This window comes from Polypterus senegalus, chromosome 16 (assembly GCF_016835505.1).
Source record: "Polypterus senegalus isolate Bchr_013 chromosome 16, ASM1683550v1, whole genome shotgun sequence".
NCBI classification, from domain to species: domain Eukaryota; kingdom Metazoa; phylum Chordata; class Cladistia; order Polypteriformes; family Polypteridae; genus Polypterus; species Polypterus senegalus.
The window spans coordinates 5902520-5925716 of NC_053169.1; the positions used below are offsets into that span (position 1 = coordinate 5902520).

Genomic DNA, 23197 nt, shown 5'->3' on the forward strand with positions numbered 1-23197 from the left:
TGTTTACAAGGTGGCACAGTTCAGGGATGACGGGCCCTGCAAACATTTCCAGCCCAGTGCCCACTGAAAACTCGCTTAATGGTGGTGTGCAGTAGAACATCCCAGGGAATGACCTGATCTGTGTAAACCTTAAAGTACAAAGCAAGATTAAAAAGAGGCGGATAGGGGGTCCATCCGGAGCTTTAAGGGCAATAAAGAGCGGTCCTCCATGGGGTTTAGAGACCCTCTGATCCAATACATTTGACAATTCAGCAAGAGTTGGGGTTTTCAGGGCTTGGGCAGCATGGGTGCAATTTAAAAGTGAGCCCAAGAGCTGCAAAAGTTAAATTAATATTTTGAACCACACAACACTTTCAAAAATTGCCTAATTTGGCAGACAAACTGCATGTCTGGCAACCAGGGCCACCTAAATGTATGGGCACTGGCAGGGGGCCCAAGGAGCAGAGTGGCCCACAATGTTTCTGATGCTTATATACAGTTGTGACCAAAAGTTTTAAGAATGACACAAATATAAATTTTCACAAAGTTTGCTACCTTAGTTTTCATGATGGAAATTGCCATCAACTCCAGAATGTTCTGAAGAGTGATCAGATGAATTGCAAATAATTGCAAAGTCCCTCTTTTCTATGAAAATGAACTTAATCCCAAAAAACCCATTTGCACTGCAAGTCAGCCCTGCCACCAAAGGACCCGCTGACGTCATTTCAGTGATCCTCTCGTTCACATGGGTGACAGTGTCGACGAGAACAAGGCTGGAGGTCACTCTGTCAGGCTGATTGAGTTACAATAGATAGATAGATAGATACTTTATTAATCCCAAGGGGAAATTCACAAAATAGCGAGGTGAAGAAGGCTTCAGGATGCCCAAGAAAGTCCAGCAAATGCCAGGACCGTCTGCTAAAGCTGTTTCAGCTGCGGGCACCACCAGGGCACAGCTTGCTCAGGAATGGCAGCAGGAAGGTGTGAGTGAGGCAAAGACTTGTGGAGGATGGCCTGGTGGGTGTCAAGAAGGGCAGCAAAGAAGCCAAGAAAAACATCAGGGACAGACTGATATTCTTGGACTGGACTGCTGAGGAAAATTCATTTTATCTGATGAATCCCCTTGCCGATTGTTTGGGGCAACTGGAAAAAAGGAAAAGGTCAGTGGCGCTACCATCAGTCCCGTGTCAGGCCAACAGTAAAGCATCCTGAGACCATTCATGTCACGTGGGGTTTGCTTCTCAGCCAAGGCAGTGCAGGGCGCACTCACAGTTTGGCCAAAGAACACAGCCATGAATAAAGAAAGGGACCAAAACTACCTTTGGAGAGCAACTTCTGCCAACCATCCAACAACAGTTTGGTGACCGACATGATGGAGCACCAGGCCAGAAGGCCAAAGTGAGAACTGCGTGGCTTGGGGAACAAAACATGGACATTTGGGGTCCATGGCCAGGGAACTCCCCAGACGTTAATCCCACTGAGAACTTGTGGTCATTCCTCAAGAGGCGGGTGGGCAAACAAAAACCTACCAGTTCTGATTATGTAAGAATGGGTGGCAGCCATCAGTCAGTGGTCCACTGCTATAAGTACTTGGGGGTCCAAAATCAGTGACAGGTTGGACAGGTCTCAGAATACAGCGATAGAGGAAAGGGCAGAGCAGACTCTTTCTTTGTTAGGAGACTGCGTTCCTTTAATGTGAGTAGAGACGTCCTTCACATCTTCTACAGCTCTGTGATGGCCAGTGTGGAGTGCTGGGCAGGTAACATCACTTCAAGAGAGGACCACCAAAGGCTTATTTATGGGACACAATCTCGGACAACTAGGAAACATGGGGACCTCCGCTCCAGTGCCACTTGTCATTCTGTCATGTCACCATGCAGAGCACCTGTGCTTTCCTATCACTGAGCTGTTAGTCCTTGTAGTTTGTTCTGCCATGGCATCGTGTGGATCACAGTGCGTCTCTATTATGGAGTTATCCGCCATTGTTGTCACTTTGTCTGTCAGCGTCAGTGTTCTGGAGGTGACAATCAGCATGGCCTGTGCAAAGTGTTTTACTGGGTTTGTTTGTTTGTGGCCATGCTGCTGTGTTGTTCCTGTCAGCCATTGTGTGCGCCCGTGTCACTGCTTGTCGTGAGCCGCAGGGTTTCGCTGGGTACCTACTGAAAAATCCAATTTTTAAAACTGCACAGTATCAGCATTGCTATAATTCAGCACCAGAAGTAAATGTTAGTTTTCAAACATCCTGGGCTTGCTCGCTTATTAGCGTGATCGGAGTCCAAGTGGGGGTCCAGGGTCTTTGAATGTTCGATATACACATCACAGCTAGTTCAAGTCACCAAGGGGGGCTACCCCACCCTACACTTCGATTGTGTCTTTTTGAAAGAAATGCGCCGTCGCTGCTCCTGTTAATGATTTGTGGAGTGTGGTGTAGCAGAGAGGCGCGCGTGTGTGCGGACTGAGAGGATCCGGCAGCTGTGAGATGGGGAGGAGGAGGAGGAGGAGGAGGAGGAAGGAGTTATGTGTTATTTACTTTGGCACCGCATTGGTACTGAGGTCCCAAAGCTGGTTTTGATACCAAAGTCCAAATGTTTGTGCCAATCCAACACTAGTGGCTGTGAGTTCTGTGGCCGTTGGGGGGCTCGGCCACCCGACCAATTCACAGCTGATGATGCGCAGATCATGGCAGATCAAGAATACGCTTCAAAGCCCGGTGGTGTGGAAGTGACTGACGGGCAGACAGACAGCCCTCAGCATTTTATTTATATTGTCTCTACATACCGTATCAAACGCAGCACCCTGAGGCACTTGTGCTAATCGCTGGAGACTTTAATCAAATGACGCTGGACAAAACATTACCTGCCTTCTCCCAGTATGTGGATTGTAACACTCGGGGAAACAGGACTATCGACCTACTGTATGTAAACGTTAAAGACGCACAAAGCGCCACCCCGCTGCCTGCGCTTGGGAAAGCAGATCATAACCTGGTTCTGCTTCAGCCTCACTACAAACCAAGAGTGACGGCGCTACCTACAACTACACACTCATTCAGGAAGTGGTCCTCTGAGGCAGAGCAGGCTCTGAGAGACTGGAACTACGGACTGGGATATCCTGCTGGGGTCACATAGTGAGAACATTGAAGAGGCTGTTGAATGCACAGTTGACTACATCAACTTCTGTATGGACATTGTAGTTCCAGTAAGAACAGTACGCTGCTATGCTAACAACAAGCCATGGGTTACAAGTGACATCAAGGGCCTTTTGAACCAGAAGAAAAGGGCTTTTAAAGGTGGTGATCAGCATGAGCTCAAGCGTGCAGAAGGAACTCCGAGTCCAGCTCAGGGCGCCAAAGAGCAGTACAGGAGAAAGCTGGAGCAGAAGTTGCAGAACAACAGCATGAAGGAAGTGTGGGATGGGATGAAGATCATCACTGGCTGCAGCTCGAAGCAGGGTGCCACCATCGAGACAGACGTGGAGAGAGCAAACCAAATGAACAACTTCTTTAATAGGTTTGATCACCCTAACCCACTCTCACCTCGAAGTACTGCATCCTCCAACCATCCTTCTGCTGATACCAGCATAGGTGAGACATCCCCACCCACAATTACAGCAGCCCAGGTGAGCAGAGAGCTGAAAAGACTTTGTGCCAGCAAAGCAGCGGGTCCAGATGGTGTATCGCCACGATTGCTGAAGGCCTGTGCGTTGGAACTGGGGAGTCCTCTACAGCGCATCTTCAACCTGAGCCTGGAACAGGGAAGAGTCCTGAAGCTTTGGAAAACATCTTGTATCACCCCAGTCCCAAAGGTATCACGCCCTAGTGAGCTGAATGACTTCCAGCCTGTTGCTCTGACGTCACATGTGATGAAGACCATGGAGCGGCTGCTGCTTCACCACCTGAGGCCACAGGTCCGCCACGCCCTCGACCCTCTGCAGTTGGCATACCAGGAGAAGGTGGGAGCGGAGGATGCCATCATCTATATGCTACACCGATCCCTCTCCCACTTGGACAGAGGCAGTGGTGCTGTAAGAATTCTGTTTCTGGACTTCTCTAGCGCCTTCAACACCATCCAACCTCTGCTCCTTAGGGACAAGCTGACTGAGATACGAGTAGATTCACACCTGGTGCCATGGATCGTGGACTATCTTACAGACAGACCTCAGTATGTGCGTCTTGGGAACTGCAGGTCTGACATTGTGGTCAGCAACACAGGAGCACCGCAGTGGACTGGACTTTCTCTGGTCCTGTTCAGCCAACATACATCAGACTTCCAATACAACTCGGAGTCCTGCCACGTGCAAAAGTTCACTGACGACACTGCTATGGTGGGCTGCATCAGGAGTGGGCAGGAGGAGTGCAGAAAGTTAATCAAAGACTTTGTTAAATGGTGCGACTTAAACCACTTACACCTTAACACCAGCAAGACCAAGGAGCTGGTGGTGGATTTTAGGAGGACCAGGCCCCTCATGGACCCCGTGATCATCAGATGTGACTGTGCAGAGGGTGCAGACCTTTAAATATCTGGGAGTGCAGCTGGATGACAAATTGGACTGGACTGCCAATACTGATGCTCTGTGTAAGAGAGGTCAAAGCAGACAATACTTTCTGAGAAGGTTGGCATCCTTCAACATCTGCAGTGTGGGCATCACTGTGTGGTCAAGTGGTCGAGAGGTGAGGGGCACACGCTGATACAGCGCACTGGCACACCCACATAGAAACAAAAGGCCGTGTGCTCCGTGGTGACCCTCTCAGGTGGTCAGGCGTTAGGATATCGTAATCTCTTGGACCAATGGCGGGAGTTGTCAGCATTCGATTTGTACGGCCGACATTATAAATGACCAGATATTATACGGTAAAATCAAGTCCCGACTTATCTGCGGAGAACTTAAACGAGGGTATATACGGTAAATAAATCCAGCGTCAGTCTATATGTATGTCTGTCCGCTTTTTACACGAGAACTACTTAACGCATTTAGATCGATTTTTTTTTTTTTCTATAATTTGCTTGAGCCTTCCGGTTGATTTTGCGCTAAGTACCACAGTTTGGTTGTGGCACCGATTTATTCACGCGAATCCAAGAGACAGGCTGCGGGTCGAGGGGAGGGGGAAGCTTGACGTCAGCAGTGGGGAGCTGGGCAGCGCCGTCCTCACTCATGTGCCAACCTCGGGGTGTCCCTTACCTCCACTTAGCTAGCGAATGAGAGAACTACTTGATGGATTTAGTTCTTTTTTTTTTTTTTTGTATAATTTGCTGGAACATTCTGGTTGATGGGCAGCACGGTGGTGCAGTGGGTAGCGCTGCCGGCTTGCAGTTAGGAGACCCGTCAGGGTTCACTTCCCGGGTCCTCCCCGTGTCTGTGTGGGTTTCCTCTCACAGTCCAAAGACATGCAGGTGAGGTGCATTGGTGGTCCTAAATTGTCCCTGGTGTGTGCTTGGTGTGTTTGTTTCCTGCCTTGTGCCCTGTGTTGGCTGGGATTGGCTCCAGCAGACCCCCGTGACCCTGCAGTTAGGATATAGCGGGTTGGATAATGGATGGCTGGCAGGCTGGTTGTTTGTCCACCCGCCTCTTGAGGATTCTCAATGGGATTAACGTCTGGGGAGTTTCCTGGCCATGGACCTCAAACGTACCTGAGCCACTTTGTTCTCACTTTGGCCTTCTGACCCGGTGCTCCATCATGTTGGTCACCAAACTGTTGTTGGATGGTTGGCAGAAGTTGCTCTCAGAGGATGTTTTGGTGCCATTTTTTATTCATGGCTGTGAATCTCAGAATATCAGTCTGTCCCTGATGGTTTCTTTGCTGCCCTTCTTGACACCCACCAGGCCGTCCTCCACAAGTCTTCGCCTCACTCACACCTGCCTGCTGCCATTCCTGAGCCAGCTCTGCCCTGGTGGTGCCCGCAGCTGAATCCACTTTAGGAGACGCTCCTGGTGCTTGCTGGACTTTCTTGGGCGTCCTGAAGCCTTCTTCACCTCGCTCTTGTAACTCAATCAGCCTGACAGAGTGACCTCCAGCCTTGTCCCCTTCGACACTGTCACCCATGTGAACGAGAGGACCACTGAAATGACGTCAGCGGGTCCTTTGGTGGCAGGGCTGACATGCAGTTGGTTTTTTGGGATGAAGTTCATTTTCATGGCAAAGAGGGACTTTGTAATTATTTGCAATTCCTCTGATCGCCCATCAGAACATTCTGGAGTTTATGCAAATTTCCATCATGAAAACTGAGGTAGCAAACTTTGTGAAAATTAATATTTGTGTCATTCTTAAAACTTTTGGTCACGACTGTACATAAGCATCAGAAACATGGCGGGCACCTGTGCTCCTTGGGCCCCCTGCCAGTGCCCATACATTTAGGTGGCCCTCGTTGCCAGATGTGCAGTTTGTCTGCCAAATTAGGCCATCTTTGAAAGTGTTGTGTGGTTCAAAATATTAATTTGATGTTTGCAGCTCACTTTTAATAATAATAATAATACATTTTACTTATACAAGGCGCCTTTCTGAGAACAATAAATAAATAAATACATAAAAGACACAATTATAAACAACTGAAAACATCAGAAAATATAAAATTAAAACCAACCAAAGTCACTGTAATCATAAAGACAAAGCCATTTTAAACAGATGCGTTTTAAGTTTACATTTGAAGGATGAATATGATTTGATATTTCTGAGCTCAGCAGGAAATGAATTCCAGAGCTTGGGAGCAGAACGGCTGAAGGCGGGCGAGAGGAGGAAGAGGATCTAAGGTTACGGGAGGGAATGGCAGCGTGAAGAAGGTCAGACAGATGTGGAGGGGCGAGGTTATGAATGGCCTTAAATGTTAATAGCAGAATTTGAAAATCAATTTGAAACTTAATCGGGAGCCAATGAAGCTGCTGCAAGACCGGAGTGATATGGTGAAGAGATGAGGTTCGAGTAAAGAGGCGAGCGGCAGAATTCTGGACCAGCTGAAGCTTATGAAGAGATTTATTAGAGAGGAGTCCAGACGAGAAGTGACAAGACTGTGAACAAGAATGGCGGTGGTATGGGGAGTGAGGGAGGGAGTGATGGGGTGGATGTGATTTAATAATCCGTAGGTGGAAGTAAGCAGACCGGGTGATGTTATTAATGTGAGATTGGAAAGATAAAGAGTCCTGTCGAGGATGACACCCAGACTCTTGACCTGAGGTGATGGGGAAACAACGGAGTTGTCAATCACAAGAGAACGATTATCGGCTTTGGATAAGGATGATTTTGTGCCAATGAGGAGAACCTCAGTTTTGTTCCTGTTTAATTTAAGAAAATTCGAAGAAAACCAGGATTTAATTTCAGCAATACAGTCAATAAGCGAAGATGGTGGAAAGGAAGGAGGGTTTACTAGCAAGGTAGAGCTGGGTGTCATCAGCATACCAGTGAAAATGAAGGTCATATTTACAAAAGATTTTAAAAGGAGTAGAAGATAAATAATATAAAGAAGAGGCCCCAGGACAGAGCCCACCTGAAGTGACAGCGGTGCGTTGGGATGTGAAGGTTTTAAGCTGAATGAACTGAGTGCGGCCTGAGAGGGAGGATCTGAACCAGTCTAGTGGAGTGTGGGTAATGCCAATCGAAGATGATCTAGTAAGGAGAGAGTGATATGACAAATAGTATCAAAGGCCGCACTCAGATCAAGGAGGATGAGAATAGGAATTAAATCGGAGTCACCAGCCATAAGAAGGTCATTGGTAATTTTAACAAGTGCCGTTTCTGTACTGTGAAGGGGGCGAAAACCAGACTGGAACTTTTCATACAGATTATTATGAGGTAAGTGGGAGTGAAGTTGGACAGCTGCTATTTTTTCAAGAATTTTGGAGATAAAGGGCAAATTAGAAATAGGGTGAAAATTCCTGAAGTTAGTACGGTCAGCAGCAGTTTTTTTTCAATATTGGGGTTATAGCAGCAGTTTTAAAAGATGAAGGAACAATACCAGTAGTGAGAGAAGAGTAAATGATGACAGAAACGAGAGGGACCAGAGAGGGGAGGCAGGCATTGACCAGAACTGTAGGCAGGGGGTCCAGCTGACAAGATTTACAGATGAGATCTGAGATTTCTGAGGACGTGGGGAGCTGGAAAGAAGAAAAAGAGAGAATAGGCGAGTGTAGTTCAGAAGAAATACAGAGAGAATCTGGACCGAGGTGCTGATGTATCCTGTAGATTATCTCATTAAAAGTGGAAATAAGAGAATTACAGAAAGCAGTCGAGTAGAGGTGAGATGGTAAGGAGTCTGGAGGTTGTGTGACGTTATTAAGTACTGAAAACAAAGACTTGGACTTACGAGTAATTAACTGAGGGTAATAGTGTGATTTGGTTTGGGCTGTACAATCCTTGTAGTAGAGTACAGATAGATAGATAGATAGATAGATAGATAGATATGAAAGGCACTATATGATAGATAGATATGAAAGGCACTATATGATAGATAGATAGATAGATAGATAGATGAAAGGCGCTATATGATAGATAGATAGATAGATAGATGAAAGGCGCTATATGATAGATAGATAGATAGATGAAAGGCGCTATATGATAGATAGATAGATAGATAGATGAAAGGCACTATATGATTGATAGATAGATAGATAGATAGATAGATAGATAGATAGATAGATGAAAGGCACTATATGATAGATAGATAGATAGATAGATAGATAGAGTGAAAGGCACTATATAATAGATAGATAGATAGATAGAGTGAAAGGCACTATATAATAGACAGATAGATAGATACTTTATAAATTCCCAGACTCCAGCAGCAGCATACTGATAATAACAATATTAAATTATAGAGTGATAACAATGCAGGTGTAACAGACAATAACTTTATAATGTTAACGTTTACCCCGAGTCGCGTAGTGTGGGGTCTCCTCAGTGTGTCAGTGGAGCAGGACGGTGACAGCAGTCTGTCTGGTGATGATCCTGTTCAGTGGATTCTCCATGACTGGCAGGAGTCTGCTCAGTGCCCGTCGCTCTGCCATGGATGCCAGACTGTCCAGCTCCGTGCCTACAGTAGAGCCTGCCTTTTATACATCTTTTTGTGGACAGAGAGTCCAGATTTTTTATATAACCTTTCAAGTTGCCTGCCCTTAGCTTTCAGAAGCTGAAGTTCAGGCGTAAACCAGGGGGCAGAAAAAGAAAAAGAAACAGATCTAGTTTTTAGCAGGGCAAGAGAATTGCGCCCTTTTAAACTGCACCCATGCTGCCCAAGCCCTGAAACCCCCAACTCTTGCTGAATTGTCAAATGTATTGGATCTGAGGGTCTCTAAACTCCAACTCTTCATTGCCCTTAAAGCTCCAGATGGACCCCCTGCCCGTCTCTTTCCCATCTTGCTTTGTACTTTAAGGTCTACACAGATCATGGGATGTTCTACTGCACCACCATTAAGTGAGTTTTCAGCTGGCGCTGGCACTTAGTTCCCACTTTTGTCACGTCATGTCACTTTTCTCACCACTCTAAGCTCTTTTACATCAGGCAGTGTGGGAGCCACTTCATCCAGCACCAAAGTGAAGCACCCACCTGGATGATGGCCAGTAGGCTCACCACACACGAGCCGTTAGGTGGTCAAGTGGTGAGAGGCAGTTAGCCAATTAGAGAAAAGGGGGCTGTGGTGGGAGACATCTGCTCCTTACAAAGGATGCCCTGGGGGTCTTCAATGACCACAATGAGTCAGGACCTCAGTTTTATGTCCCAGTGTCCCCGTCACTGCGCTGGGACTTTGAGACCCTCACACAGGCCCCCTGCTGGCCTCACCAGCACCAACCCAGGCTTTATCCCCAGATGGTCTCCCACCCAAGTGCTGGCCGGGCCTGAACAGGCGTAGCTGCAGGTGGACGACCTCTTCTAAATGATCACGGCTTTAATCTCATTACAGAAGACATTCACTGACTTACATCAAGTCGGGTATTTTAGCCTGTTATTTATCAGAATAATTTCCGTCCAATGGCAGCCAACTAACTCACCTGTAGAAGTGACGGCCCTTTCTTTATAAGACAAAAAACAGGGTTACATCTTCTTAAAAACGGAGTTCACTAAAAGTGTAAATTAGTACGGAGGTGTCTGTTAGGGCCGCAGAGAAAAACTAAATTAGGGACACCGTGAAGGAAAGAAAGGTCTCCTCCACGATTGAAATGTTGTCTTATATCTCGTAGTTTATGTCATCATTGAAGCAGAACATCGTAAACTTCATCTAAAAATCGATATTTCATTTCCTAACTAAAGTTGCACATTAAATGTTTTGTATAATAAGTGTTCGCCAGCCCAGTCGTTAATTGCTACGGGTTTCCTCAGGCCCTGGCAGCAATCGCCACATGAAATCCATGGCATAATAACTCTCTGAACAGTTAGAATCTTCTTTTTCTTTCGTATGGTCCCATTAGAGGTCACCACAGCAGATCATCTTCTTCCATCTCCTCCTGTCCTCGTCATCTTGCTCTGCCACCCCCATCACCTGCATGTCCTTTCTCACCACATCAGGGACGTTCTTAGGCACACGCGATCCCGACCATGAGGGGGACCCCACTTACAATTTTTTATTTTTGTTGTCGGGCTGTGGGCCTGGGGTCCCTCATGTCGTGTGTCACGATACCCTCCTCATCCTAAATTTTATCGTTCTGAGTCGAATTCGGAGGGGAAGGGTAAGATCGGGGGGCAACGGGCAGGGAATCGGGGGTGTGGACGTGGGACTGGGAATGATCACTCAGTCTGGATAAACCATTGCACAACGTGGATCGGTTACTGGTCATCTAAGGCCTTTTCCTGACGTTTCATTAGAACACCTTCCTGAGCTACGGGAAGGCTCCGCACCCCTGGACCCCCATCCGAGGCCTGCACATTTCTGAACCGCGTTTGGCCCCCAAACCGCTAAGAACGGCTCCGGCCACATCCATAAACCTCCTCTTAGGCCTTCCTCTTCTCCTCTTACCTGGCAGCTCTATCCTTAGCACGCTTCTCCCAATACACCCAGCATCTCTCCAAACCCTAAGATTTATACTTGATATCATTTACATGGAGAAATGAATTCAAGGACGTGCGTTGCCTTTTACAGATAAATTGTTAACATCGTTTAGATAGTTACTAATTAAATTTGGGGGCACGGTGGCGCTGCTGCCTCATAGTAAGGAGGTCACGTCCCGTGTGTTCAGTGCCTGGAGGTTTCATGTTTTCCTGGTGGGTTTCCTCGCCGTACTCCGTTTTCCTTCTAAAGACATACGAGGGTAGGTGGCTGGTGACGCTAAGTGGACGCTACTAGTGGATGTGCGCTCGTGTTCACCCTGTGATGAGCTGGTGCCCCGTGCAGGGATTGTCCCTTCATCATACTTGATGGGGCTGGCACAACTGTGGATCGATGGAATGAATAAAGATCACAAAGATTTTTCAATGTTCCTTAAAAGTTTTGAACACTCAGTGTCCTAAGATTATAGCTGGTTTTACTTTTCCTAAAGATGTTTACTATGCTGTGGTGGGCTGACACCCTGCCCAGGGTTTGTTTCCTGCCTTGCGCCCTGTGTTGGCAGGGATTGGCTCCAGCAGACCCTCGTGACCTAGCGGGTTGGGTAATGGATGGATGTTTACTGTGTGGTGATTGATTATGTGGAGAATAGGAACTAGGAGTTGGTACGTTTGATACGGCTCATATATATACAGGTATACGTGTTTAATTATTCCATCCATCCACGGTCACGCCAGTCCCAGCAATCATCAGGTGAGAGGCAGTAACAGTCCCTGGATGGAATGCCAGCGCATCACTGGGTGAATATTAGCACACACATCCACTAGTCGAGTCAGTTTACATCACCAGATCCCCAACCCTGTATGGCTGTGGAAGGAAACTGGAGGACGGCGAGGAAACCCGCTAGGAAAACATCCAGGCAGGGAACACCCGGGATGTGACCTCCTTACTGCGAGGCAGCAGTGCCACCATGCCCCTCACGTGTAATTATTCACATATTTAAAGAAAAGCCAAGCAAAATGACACCTTTTATTGGCTAACTAAAAAGATTACAATATGCAAGCTTTCGAGGCAACTCAGGCCCCTTCTTCAGGCGAGATGTATCAAGAGGTGTCATTTTGCTTGGCTTTTCTCTACATTCATAATGGCTAACACAGTACAACAACCTAGTACTATTCACATATTTAAATAAAGTTAACATTTATCTGTATAATGTAATACACATGCTTTAATGCATTTCATCATGTAAATGGTATCAAGTATAAACCTCCATCCATCCATCCATTATCCAACCCGCTATATCCTAACTACAGGGTCACGGGGGTCTGCTGGAGCCAATCACAGCCAACACAGGGCGCAAGGCAGGAACAAACCAGTGGCAGGGCGCCAACACAACCAACAACCACAACAAGAAGTATAAACCTTAGGATTCTAAACATTCAGAGAGCTGTAACATCGTGAATTTATGAAGGTAATACTTTCTGTGCGGCAATCGCTGCCTGCGGCTCCTCTCGGTTCTGTTTAAGAAGCTCATAGCGGCTGATGCCTGGGTTGGGGGGGCACTTCGAAAACGAAGCATTTTACGTGCTGCTTTAGTTATGATGGGATTTGAGAAACTGTCCAAGTTTACGATGTTCTACTTTAATGACGAAGTAAACTACGAGATTAAAGAGGAAATGTCGAATCACAAAATGCACCTCTTTCTCTTCTCTGTGGCCCTAACACGTTTCCATAAATTAATAATCCATAAACCAGGAGATGTTGTTTTACTTTCTCGTATGCGAAATATAGGAATCGTCCAAAAATTCGACGTCGGGATTTTGATGAATCTCGACGTGTTAGATCTCCCTGTGTCCAACAATACCATTTTGGAATTCTGTCTGTCTGTCTGTCTGTCTGACTGTCAGTGTGTGTAAACACGATACTTGAGTAAACTTTCGCTTACGTCAACCAAGTTCTGCACACACGTACTACGTACAAAATGCCATTTACGTTAACTGGACGTGGTACTTTACGTTTTAGTCATGCAGCTGCAGTCTGATTGATTTAACTTTACTTTTATAATAACTGTCAGTCAGTCAGTTTCCAACCCGCTGTATCCTAACACGGGTCACGGGGTTCAATATATTATTAATTTGATTTGTTGTTGATAGTCCTTTAATGTACATAATATAAAAAATCTAATTATTGTCTTGCGGTCTACTCCTCAAATATCCATCAACATATCTGAGTCTCGGGGAGATCAAAGCCGATTTTGTTCCTAATAACTGTATTTTGAATAAAGTGACTGGCAGCCCCGCCGCCTACTGGCGCCCCCTTTCCTCCACTGAAAGACTTCATGCGCCCCCTTTCCTCCACTGAAAGACTTCATGCGCCCCCAGCTCCGTAAACTCAAGCGAAGTCATCTCCCTGCCCAACTACGTTCATGAAATAACATCCATTGATTAAACGAATAAGTAAAAACGTGTAGAGAAGACAGAAACTAAAGTTGTGCGATATAAAGAACACACCCCTTCAATACCCGTCTGCCCCCGCGGCTTCCTTCTACGTTAGAAAATGGAGGGAGGGCGGGAGGAGAGAAGGAAGGGGGCGGGCTTGTTGATTACGAGGTCAAACTGCGCACGCGCACGAACCTGAACTAGTAAACGGCCCGAAACGTGTGGCAGCTTTCACTGACTGGCCCTCCCACTCCCGTAAGGTAGGTGGCGGTAACGCACCTTTAAAGTGGGGGTGCGGACTGACAAACACAAAGAAGTAAAAGACGACTTTACTTTGTTGGTGGACTTAGCGGAAGTGGAGGAAATGTCCCGATTCCGCGCTCGCGATCAATGAATGTGTTCATTCATCGGCACAATCAGTGTCTTCGATCCGTTTACACATTCATCGGCACAATCAGTGTCTTCGATCCGTTTACACATTCTGTTTTTGGAGAACTGTTTTCATCATGGCAACCTAAGGACACAGCGTGTCGTTTGTTTCTTTTCATTTTAGAAGACATCACACGTGCACCGGCTTTAAAGAAGGAGAAATGAACGAGTGGTGCAAGAAGACGCCGCTGGAGTGGCAGGAGCTCCTCCATAAAGAGCTGAAGGTCTGTGCGCACGAGAAGCAGCAGCACCAGGGCTGGCTGTTCACGGTGGACCCCGTCTCTGCCAAGTAATTGTCGTTTTGTTTTTCCAAATCGATATGCAAACCTTATTATTAAGTTGGCTGACCTGCCTTTTAAGTTGACCACTTCTTAAGGCGATTAAATATGTCGATCAATTTGATATTTTATACAAACTCATTAATTTGGTTATATTGCATTTGAGCGGTATTACTTTAATACTCGTAGTTTGTTATTTTTGTGATGAAATTTAAACTTTTTTTATATATAGAGGTCGCCCTTTTGAACCCCCCTGATATTTACTACGCGGTGAGGCATTTGTACTCCATCAACATTAATTTTTTCCAGAGACGTAATTTTGTCTATTTTTCCAGCGCATCGCGCACAAAAGCAAGGGAACGATGGGAGCACCAGAACTCTGCTCACATCATGTCGCTTCGTGCCGCAAGTAGTAAGTCTGTGATAAGCGGAATACCGCTACGCTTTCCACTCACGGGACGGAAGGACAATCCCGACCGCTTTTATATAGTAAGAAAGAAGATATCGCACAGTCTGGAGCAGAAAATCATCTTTTACCTGGAAAAACGAAACTACAAATCCCATCGTGCATTGCAAAATGGACGCGGCGTGTGTGAAACTCCGCGCCTGCGTAGCACTCATGGGACGGAAGGACAATCCCGACCGCTTTTATATAGAAGGATGGGTGATTTTATTTCCTTCCCACTTTTGACAGGTGAGATCAGAGAACATGTTGACTTTATTACTGGTGTAGTCGCAGGGTAACGGCTGGCGTGTATTGTTACAAACTCTTTCAAATGGAGGAGTGACTTTTGCCAAATTTCTCTCATTTATTGTGCCTTGTGGTAATTTTAACAGGATTTTTTTTTTTTTAAATGTCGTTTTAGCAGCCCGTCCCCACCTCCACCTCTAGAGACTGAGCACAATCAGGGAAGAGTTCGCTTGTTCTCCCCTTATCCGTGTGGGCTCTCTTTCCACATCCCAAAGACGTGCACGTTAGTGTAACCGGCTCATTTAAATTACACAGATGTGGATGCTTTCTTAAGACAGGCCTCACCATCAAGGACTGGCTTCTGGCAGGGGTAGGGGACTGGCTAGGATTTGCAGGTATCGGGGGGCGGGGGGGTCTTGGCCCACTCTGCTATTATCACAAGCAGCTTGCAAAGATATACAAGTGAATAGTCTCTTACATATCTTGCCTGTAGAGAAAACGGGGCAGAGGGGGGACCCCCCTTGTAAATGAAATGCTAGGCAGTTCAAGTTTTTCTCCCTTGGAGTTTTGCTTGCAGCTTATGTGTGCATAAAATCAATCAGTGGGGTTTGTTGTCCCCCTTTGGAGTTTCACACATAAACAAGTATAGCAAAGTGCTCTTTAAAAAGAAGTTCTGAGTCAAGTAAATGTAAACCCTTAAGTAACGGAGGTTTGATCCCCCTTGAAGCATCAAGCACCCCAAAGCTATGACGTGATACAATGGCAGAGCGGGGTAAGTTTGTCACATGTAGATGTTCTAGTGTTATGGACAGAGTTGGGTCATTGCTGTCTTGGAGTTTTGTGAAAATCTTACATGAAGAGAATACTGATCAGGATTAGAGAGGGGGTCCCCTTGGAATTTTGCACACAATGATCAGGGGCTCGCAGCTATTGATATGATATACTTACTTAGACGTGGGTCCTCCCGTGCTGCCGGGCACATCGGGCAGCAGCCAGTCGTCATTCTGCTCTGTTCTTTGTAGTTTCCCATTTGATGTTCACATTCTCGAGGTCCTTGCGGAATGCACCGCTCCAAGTCTTGTTCGGCCATCCCGTTTTTCTTTGATTGTCTGTCGGTATCCCAACTCAACGGCTATCTTCGTATGTCGGTCATGTGGTAGGTGCAAGATACGGCCAACCAAGCAAAATCTTTGTTTTTACCTTGGCAGAGACATTCATGTGACTCTTCCTATGAAGTCAGTAGATGGATTGGGAGAGCATGGGGGGTCATGAGGTCGCTAGAAAGGGGTGTGTGGCGCTCCCAATATATATGCCAAAGGACGAAGGTCCAAGTCTTTAGAGTTCTGGTGCTCCCTGTTTGTGAGACATGGACGCCATCCAGTGGCCTGAGATGAAGACTGGACTCCTTGTGTGTCTCTCCGGAAAATCCTTGGGTACTGTTGGTTTGACTTTGTGTTGCTCATGGAGTTCTGAATGAGCCACATGACCTGCATTGTGAAGGAGTGTCAGTTACGGCACTTCGGCCACGTGGCGCGTTTACCCGAGGGTGGTCCGGCTCGTAAGATCCTCATTGTTGGACACCTGAGTGGCTGGACCAGGCCAAGGGGTCGCCCCCATAACACCTGGCTGTGGCAGATAGAGGGTAATTTCTGGAGGGTGGGACTGGACCGCTTGTCTGCCTGGGGGGGTTGCCAACTGGGATCCTGAGCTGTTTCGTTGTGTAGTGGGTGCGGCCACATGCTGTACCAGTGCATGCTGCCCAACTTGACTTGTAGCCCTCCAGAGTCGCACTGAAAATCAATATTGTTGAAATGGCATTGAATTAGCTTTCTTTGTTTGATTTGAGTCGTTGACTTCACACAGTGCAGACGTTGATAGAATGGCAATGCTACTTCAGTATATAGAAATTAATTGTAATGTATAACTAAATTATAATGCAACTTAAACATGATGATGCTGCGGACCAGTACACGAGGAAATGTTCTCTGTCCGGACCTCCTTAACTCATAATTGACTACCCCTGTACTATAGGATTAAGAAAACCTTCAGGGACTTGGGCTATTTTCTGAAGCGGCCGATGCCATTGGCCAGTGCGGTTTGGATTAAGCGAGCAGATTTAGGGACGTCACGGTCCCAGAATATCGGTGAAATTTCACGACACAAGATCTCTATCCGCTACAATGGCAAACAAGAAACCTCATTCAGCCATTTTCTACCAGTCGCTCACTATGGGTGGCAGGGGCGGCACTCCAAATATAGGTGGTCTGGTCCCCCATGAGGCTTGAATCAAGCAAGTGCCACAAAGGTACGACACACAATTAATGACCCCGTGTCACACAGTTAGGACACACGGCTGACAAATGGGGTTGGGATTCCCCTGTCAAGCCACAAACCATCATCCCCACACATCCCCTTATGTCACATTTAAGACCAGGAATACCCAACATGATGTAATAAATTATTATTATTATCTTAAGCTTCAGATAATTCATTGTACGATGTTAGCAGTAGATGTTGAGACGGTTTACTGGATAATCTGTATTGTGTTTGTAATTAAAACCCCGTCTTATTTTGTCCCCTTCTAGCATCGTTTTGGTCTCCTTCGAGCCCGACGGAAAAGCATCCATTGTGACGGTGATGGGCCATGCAGTCGAGACCGTGGAGGTCCTGAACGAAGGAAGCAGCGCCATTTCAAATCGGCTGGTCTCCTTGTTCATGCCAGCTGCCCCACAAAAACACAGTAAAGAGGAGCTGGAAAGCAAGAAGAGGAGCCTGAAGGAGTGGCTGGAGAAGAACCGCATTCCAGTAAGCGAGCAGGGCAACAGCCCAGAGACGCTTTGTGTGGCCGGGGCTCTAAAAATAGAGGCGCCGTACCGGGCGGAAGACTGCAGCGGCGCGAATGAAATCATTTTATCGAGGGTACAAAACCTCATCAACAACAATCCCACTGCTCACCCAAATTAGGAAGGCGAGTCCACGCACAGGTATTCGTGCAAAGGTGGGCCGCCTTTAAAATTAGTGACGGAGCTTTGTGGTTTTGTTTTTGTCAGAATCAGCCCCATTTAAACCTCGGCCATTTTGGGGGAAAAAATGTTCTGTATGTGCACAGTAAACGTTACACTTTTGAAAGCGCAGCTTGTTGTGTTATTACAGAAGGTACATTCTGCAGATTTGTGACATACGACACCTCCTGTGTATGTTGTACATAATAAACTGTTTTGATGTATGGCTTTATGGCGAGTGTGCTGTTTACTTTGCTATCTCTAGGAGGCCATAGCACCAGACTGAAAATCTTCATCCATTAATTACCGAGACCGGCTAGAGTTGCTAGAATACTGATGCCATCCTGGTAGGTACCCACGTTATAAGGGCAGCCTCACCCTCCCACCATACAGTATTTTGAGTTTTCTGTCACACCCTGAAGTTACAATGTCAGGGGGACAGACCCCTCTAAAGGGTTTTTTACATCAACCATTTGTGTCAAGTTGTTTCAAACTCTTGTGTCCTTGAGGTACAGCTCCAATTCCAAAAAAGCTGGCACGCAAATCAAAAACAGTAAGGAGTGATTTGTACAGTTACTTGGACTACTAGTCAAACAGAAACAGCATAAAGACACAGCAGTTCATGTACGACTTCATCTTCATCATCAAGTCCTTCCATGAGATCCCTAACTACAAAGAGGACTGTTTCATTGATGTCAGGTAGAATTCCCAGAGGGGACTGGGTGGTCTCGTGGCCTTGGACCCCCTGCAGATTTTATTTTTTTCTCCAGCTGTCTGGAGTTTTTTTTTTTGTTTTTCTGTCCACCCTGGCCATTGGACCTTACTCTTATTCTACTGTATGTTAATTAATGTTGACTTATTTTTCTATTCTTCATTATGTAAAGCACTTTGAGCTACTGTGTGTATGAAAATGTGCTATAGAAATAAATGTTGTTGTTGTATCTGTGCCATTGATTTTGAAGATCTGCTTATTTTACTGATTTCAGAATGTGATGATGATGATCAATTGATAAAGCTAATTTACAACATGCCCCCCAAAAAATAGTTGGCACGGGGTAGTTTAGGTCTAATGACGATGTGACAAGGTGATGTCATCGTCCTTTAGTACAGGAATTCCCAAACTTGGTCCTGGGGACCCCCTGTGGCTGCCGGTTTTTGTTCCAACCAGCTTCTGTTTTTAATTGGACCCCTGGGCTAATTAGGTGAGCTGATATTCCCCAATTTCTGTGTTTTGGAAACAAAATAGAAATTAGAAAACTATAAACTTGGTTAAAAAAAAAAATATATATATATATATATACAGTGGAGGAAATAATTATTTGACCCCTCACTGATTTTGTAAGTTTGTCCAATGACAAAGAAATGAAAAGTCTCAGAACAGTATCATTTCAATGGTAGGTTTATTTCAACAGTGGCAGATTGCACATCAAAAGGAAAATCGAAAAAATAACTTTAAATAAAAGATAGAAATTGATTTGCATTTCATTGAGGGAAATAAGTTTTGAACCCTCTAACAAAAAGACTTAATACTTAGTGGAAAAACCCTTGTTTGCAAGCACAGAGGTCAAACGTTTCTTGTAATTGATGACCAAGTTTGCGCACATTTTAGGAGGAATGTTGGTCCACTCCTCTTTGCAGATCATCTCTAAATCCCTAAGGTTTGAGGCTGTCTCTGTGCTACTCTGAGCTTGAGCTCCCTCCATAGGTTTTCTATTGGATTAAGGTCCGGAGACTGACTAGGCCACTCCATGACCTTAATGTGCTTCTTCTTGAGCCACTCCTTTGTTGCCTTTGCTGTATGTTTTGGGTCATTGTCGTGCTGGAACACCCATCCACGACCCATTTTCAGTTTCCTGGCAGAGGGAAGGAGATTGTCGCTCAGGATTTCACGATACATGGCTCCGTCCATTTTCCGTTAATGCGATTAAGTTGTCCTGTGCCCTTAGCAGAAAAACACCCCCAAAGCAAAATGTTTCCACCCCCATGCTTGACGGTGGGGACGGTGTTTTGGGGGTCATAGGCAGCATTTTTCTTCCTCCAAACACAGCGAGTTGAGTTAATGCCAAAGAGCTCTATTTTGGTCTCATCAGACCACAGCACCTTCTCCCAGTCACTCTCTGAATCATTCAGGTGTTCATTGGCAAACTTCAGACGGGCCTGCACATGTGCCTTCTTGAGCAGGGGACCTTGCGAGCCCTGCAGGATTTTAATCCATTGCGTGTAATGTGTTTCCAATGGTTTTCTTGGTGACTGTGGTCCCTGCTAATTTGAGGTCATTAACTAACTCCTCCCGTGTAGTTCTAGGATTCTTTTTCACCTTTCTCAGAACCATTGACACCCCACGAGGTGAGATCTTGCGTGGAGCCCCAGAGCGAGGTCGATTGATGGTCATTTTGTGCTCCTTCCATTTTGAACAATCGCACCAACAGTTGTCACCTTCTCTCCCAGCTTCTTGCTAATGGTTTTGTAGCCCATTCCAGCCTTGTGCAGGTCTACAATTTTGTCTCTGACATCCTTGGACAGCTCTTTGGTCTTTCCCATGTTGTAGAGTGTGGAGTCTGCTTGATTGATTGATTCTGTGGACAGGTGTCCTTTATACAGGTGACTAGTTAAGACAGGTGTCCTTAATGAGGGTGACTAATTGAGTAGAAGTGTCTAACCACTCTGTGGGAGCCAGAACTCTTAATGGTTGGTAGGGGTTCAAAACTTATTTCCCTCAATGAAATGCAAATCAATTTCTATCTTTTATTTAAAGTTATTTTTTCGATTTTCCTTTTGATGTGCAATCTGCCACTGTTGAAATAAACCTACCATTGAAATGATACTGTTCTGAGACTTTTCATTTCTTTGTCATTGGACAAACTTACAAAATCAGTGAGGGGTCAAATAATTATTTCCTCCACTGTGTATATATATATATATATATATATATATATAAACTGCTCAAAAAAAATTAAAGGAACACTTTGAAAACACATGAGATCTCAATGGTGAAAAAACTCCTGCTGGCTATCTCTACTGTGATGGACTGACATGGTGATGTGTGAGGAACGAAAGGATGGAAATGAAAACAATCAACTGAAAGAGGGACACCCCGAAAATCAAAGGGAAAAAAAAACGATGTGGCAGGTAGGCAGGCAAGTCCATTTGGCCAAAATGTCATTGCAGCAACTCCAAATCGTACTCAGTAGTTTGTATGCCCCCCTCCCACGCCTGACAACGATGGTGTCCTTGGGGATCTCCTCCCAGATCTGGACCAGGGCATCACTGGGCTCCTGGACAGGCTTAGGCATCGGATGGACCGAAACATAATGTCCCACCCAGAGGTGTTCTATGGTATTGAGGTCAGGGGGGGTCGGTAGTCAATGGTATCAAGTCCTTCATCCTCTCGCCACATGAGGCCGGGCATTATCGTGCACCAGGAGGAACCAGCACAGGGTCTGACAATGAGTCCAAGGATTTCATCCCGATACCTAATGGCAGTCAAGGTGCCGTTGTCTAGCTGATAGAGGTCTGTGCGTCCCTCCATGGATATGCCACCCCAGATATACCATCACTGGCCCACCACCAAACCAGTCATGCTGAACGATGTCACAGGCAGCATAACGTTCTCCACGGCTTCTCCAGACCCTTTCACGTCTGTCACATGTGCTCGGGGTGAACCTGCTCTCATCTGTGAAAAGCACTGGGCGCCCGCCAGTGGTGGACCTGCCAATTCTGGTATTCTATAGCAAATGCCAATCGAGGTCCACAGTGCCCACTAGAGGACGTTGGGCCCTCAGGCCACCGAATGTTTGGTCAGAGACATTCACACCAGTGGCCTGCCTGCTGGAGGTCATTTTGTAGGCTATACCAGTTCTCATCCTGTTCCTCCGTAACCAAAGGAGCAGATATCGGTGGGTCCTGCCGATGGGTTAAGGACCTTCTACGAGGGGCACATCCCAGCTCTGCTCAAGTGACTGCCTGTCTGTCTCCTGGAATCTCCTCCATGCCCCTGAGACTGTGTTGGGAGACACAGCAAACCTTCTGGCAACGACGGGCACGTATTGATGTGCCTGCCATCCTGGAGAAGTTGGACTACCTATGCCAGCTCTGTGGGGTCCAGGTATGACCTCATGCTAGCAGTAGTGACACTATAAATATATATATTTATAGGGATTTTGTGAGGTTTTTAATTTTGGCAGTTTGGCAAAGTTTAGTTTTAGTGCCATTTTGATTTTCTTTGTTCATGTGGTCCACCTTCAGGAAGCATCACCTGAGTAGAATTGTCATGCTGGTGACATCACAGCTGTGTGACTAACTATATGACGTGTTTACCATGCAGTATTTCTCGCTGGATACGTTTTGTTCGTCAACCTCTTTATTGTGGTTCGCTATTTTCAAGCGGGCCATAGCACCAGGATTGGCTTACAGCTATCTGTGGCGTAACATCCATTTGAGTAACGTGTCACCGCGTCGATGTTCATGCTCCCGTGAGGTCATAAGAGATCAGAAAATGGGACACAGCAGACACACACTACACACAGGAGACTGTTGCATCTCATTTCTCCTATACACAAAGCGATTGTGCGGACTGTACTGTACTTTCTATTCTTATGTTAATGTGACGTTTCCCTACTTACAAACAAGTTTACCACATAACAGTGTATACTTCACCTCGCACGTCTGGAGCGCTGTAGCGTTCTCTCTGTGTATTTAGTCAGAACAGGTACGTCACAGTATCCCATAGAGCTTTGCTAAGTCCTGTATATAATACAGGGTGAGTCAAAATTATGCTAACACTAAGGGATTCTTTTTATCTCCACCACACCGTTTCCAGGTCAATGTATAGGTTGTGGTGTACCATTGCCATGGCCTTCACACTCCCCTGATTTGATACCCTGTGATTTCTGGTTATGGTGTATGGTGTAGGAGCGCATGTGTGAATAGCAGGAAAGTTTGTGATATCAATGACCTGAAGGACAGAATACGGGCTGTGGCATCATCTATTCCCCGTGAAATGTGTGTCCGGGCTTTAAATGGTGCTGTTGCTCGTTGGTTTTTGTGTGCTGAACACGATGGCGAACGGGTTGAGATATTCCTGTAAATCATCTGGCACATATGAAGTATGTTTTGTGAATACATTGTTTCCGCCATTCAAATGTTAACATCATTTTGACTCGCCCTGTATTTTGTTCACACAACGTTTTATTTCACAGAACACATCGATGACGGTAAGCAGTGCATACCTGTAATTGGTTTTGAGCTTCTCTTCTCTTTGCCTTGCACTTCCGAGTTATTTGTTTTCCGTTTGATTCGCGGTTGCCTGATTATTTTCCGATCTCTCAGAATGTCTCTGCCTAGAATTTCATTTCCTGGTCTTTCTGTTGCTGACAATAATCCTCAGACTCTGTGCTGCGTTTTCTTCAGGGAATCTGCATG

At 46.0% G+C, this 23197-nt stretch overlaps 1 protein-coding gene across 2 annotated transcripts; it reads left to right on the forward strand.

Annotated features, from left to right (window-relative positions):
• Nucleotides 1–12394: 12394 nt before the first annotated feature.
• Nucleotides 12395–18008, forward strand: gemin6 (gem (nuclear organelle) associated protein 6). 2 transcript variants are annotated; one of them, XM_039738973.1, is made up of 3 exons: nt 12395–12409; nt 13930–14094; nt 17360–18008. In XM_039738973.1, exons 2-3 carry the CDS (start codon nt 13967–13969, stop codon nt 17736–17738), a joined length of 507 nt encoding a protein of 168 aa, XP_039594907.1. In that variant the 5' UTR covers nt 12395–12409; nt 13930–13966; the 3' UTR covers nt 17739–18008. The 2 variants fall into 2 exon arrangements, with proteins under 2 accessions (XP_039594907.1, XP_039594905.1); XM_039738971.1 differs by lacking the exon at nt 12395–12409 and adding an exon at nt 13541–13636.
• Nucleotides 18009–23197: the final 5189 nt, after the last annotated feature.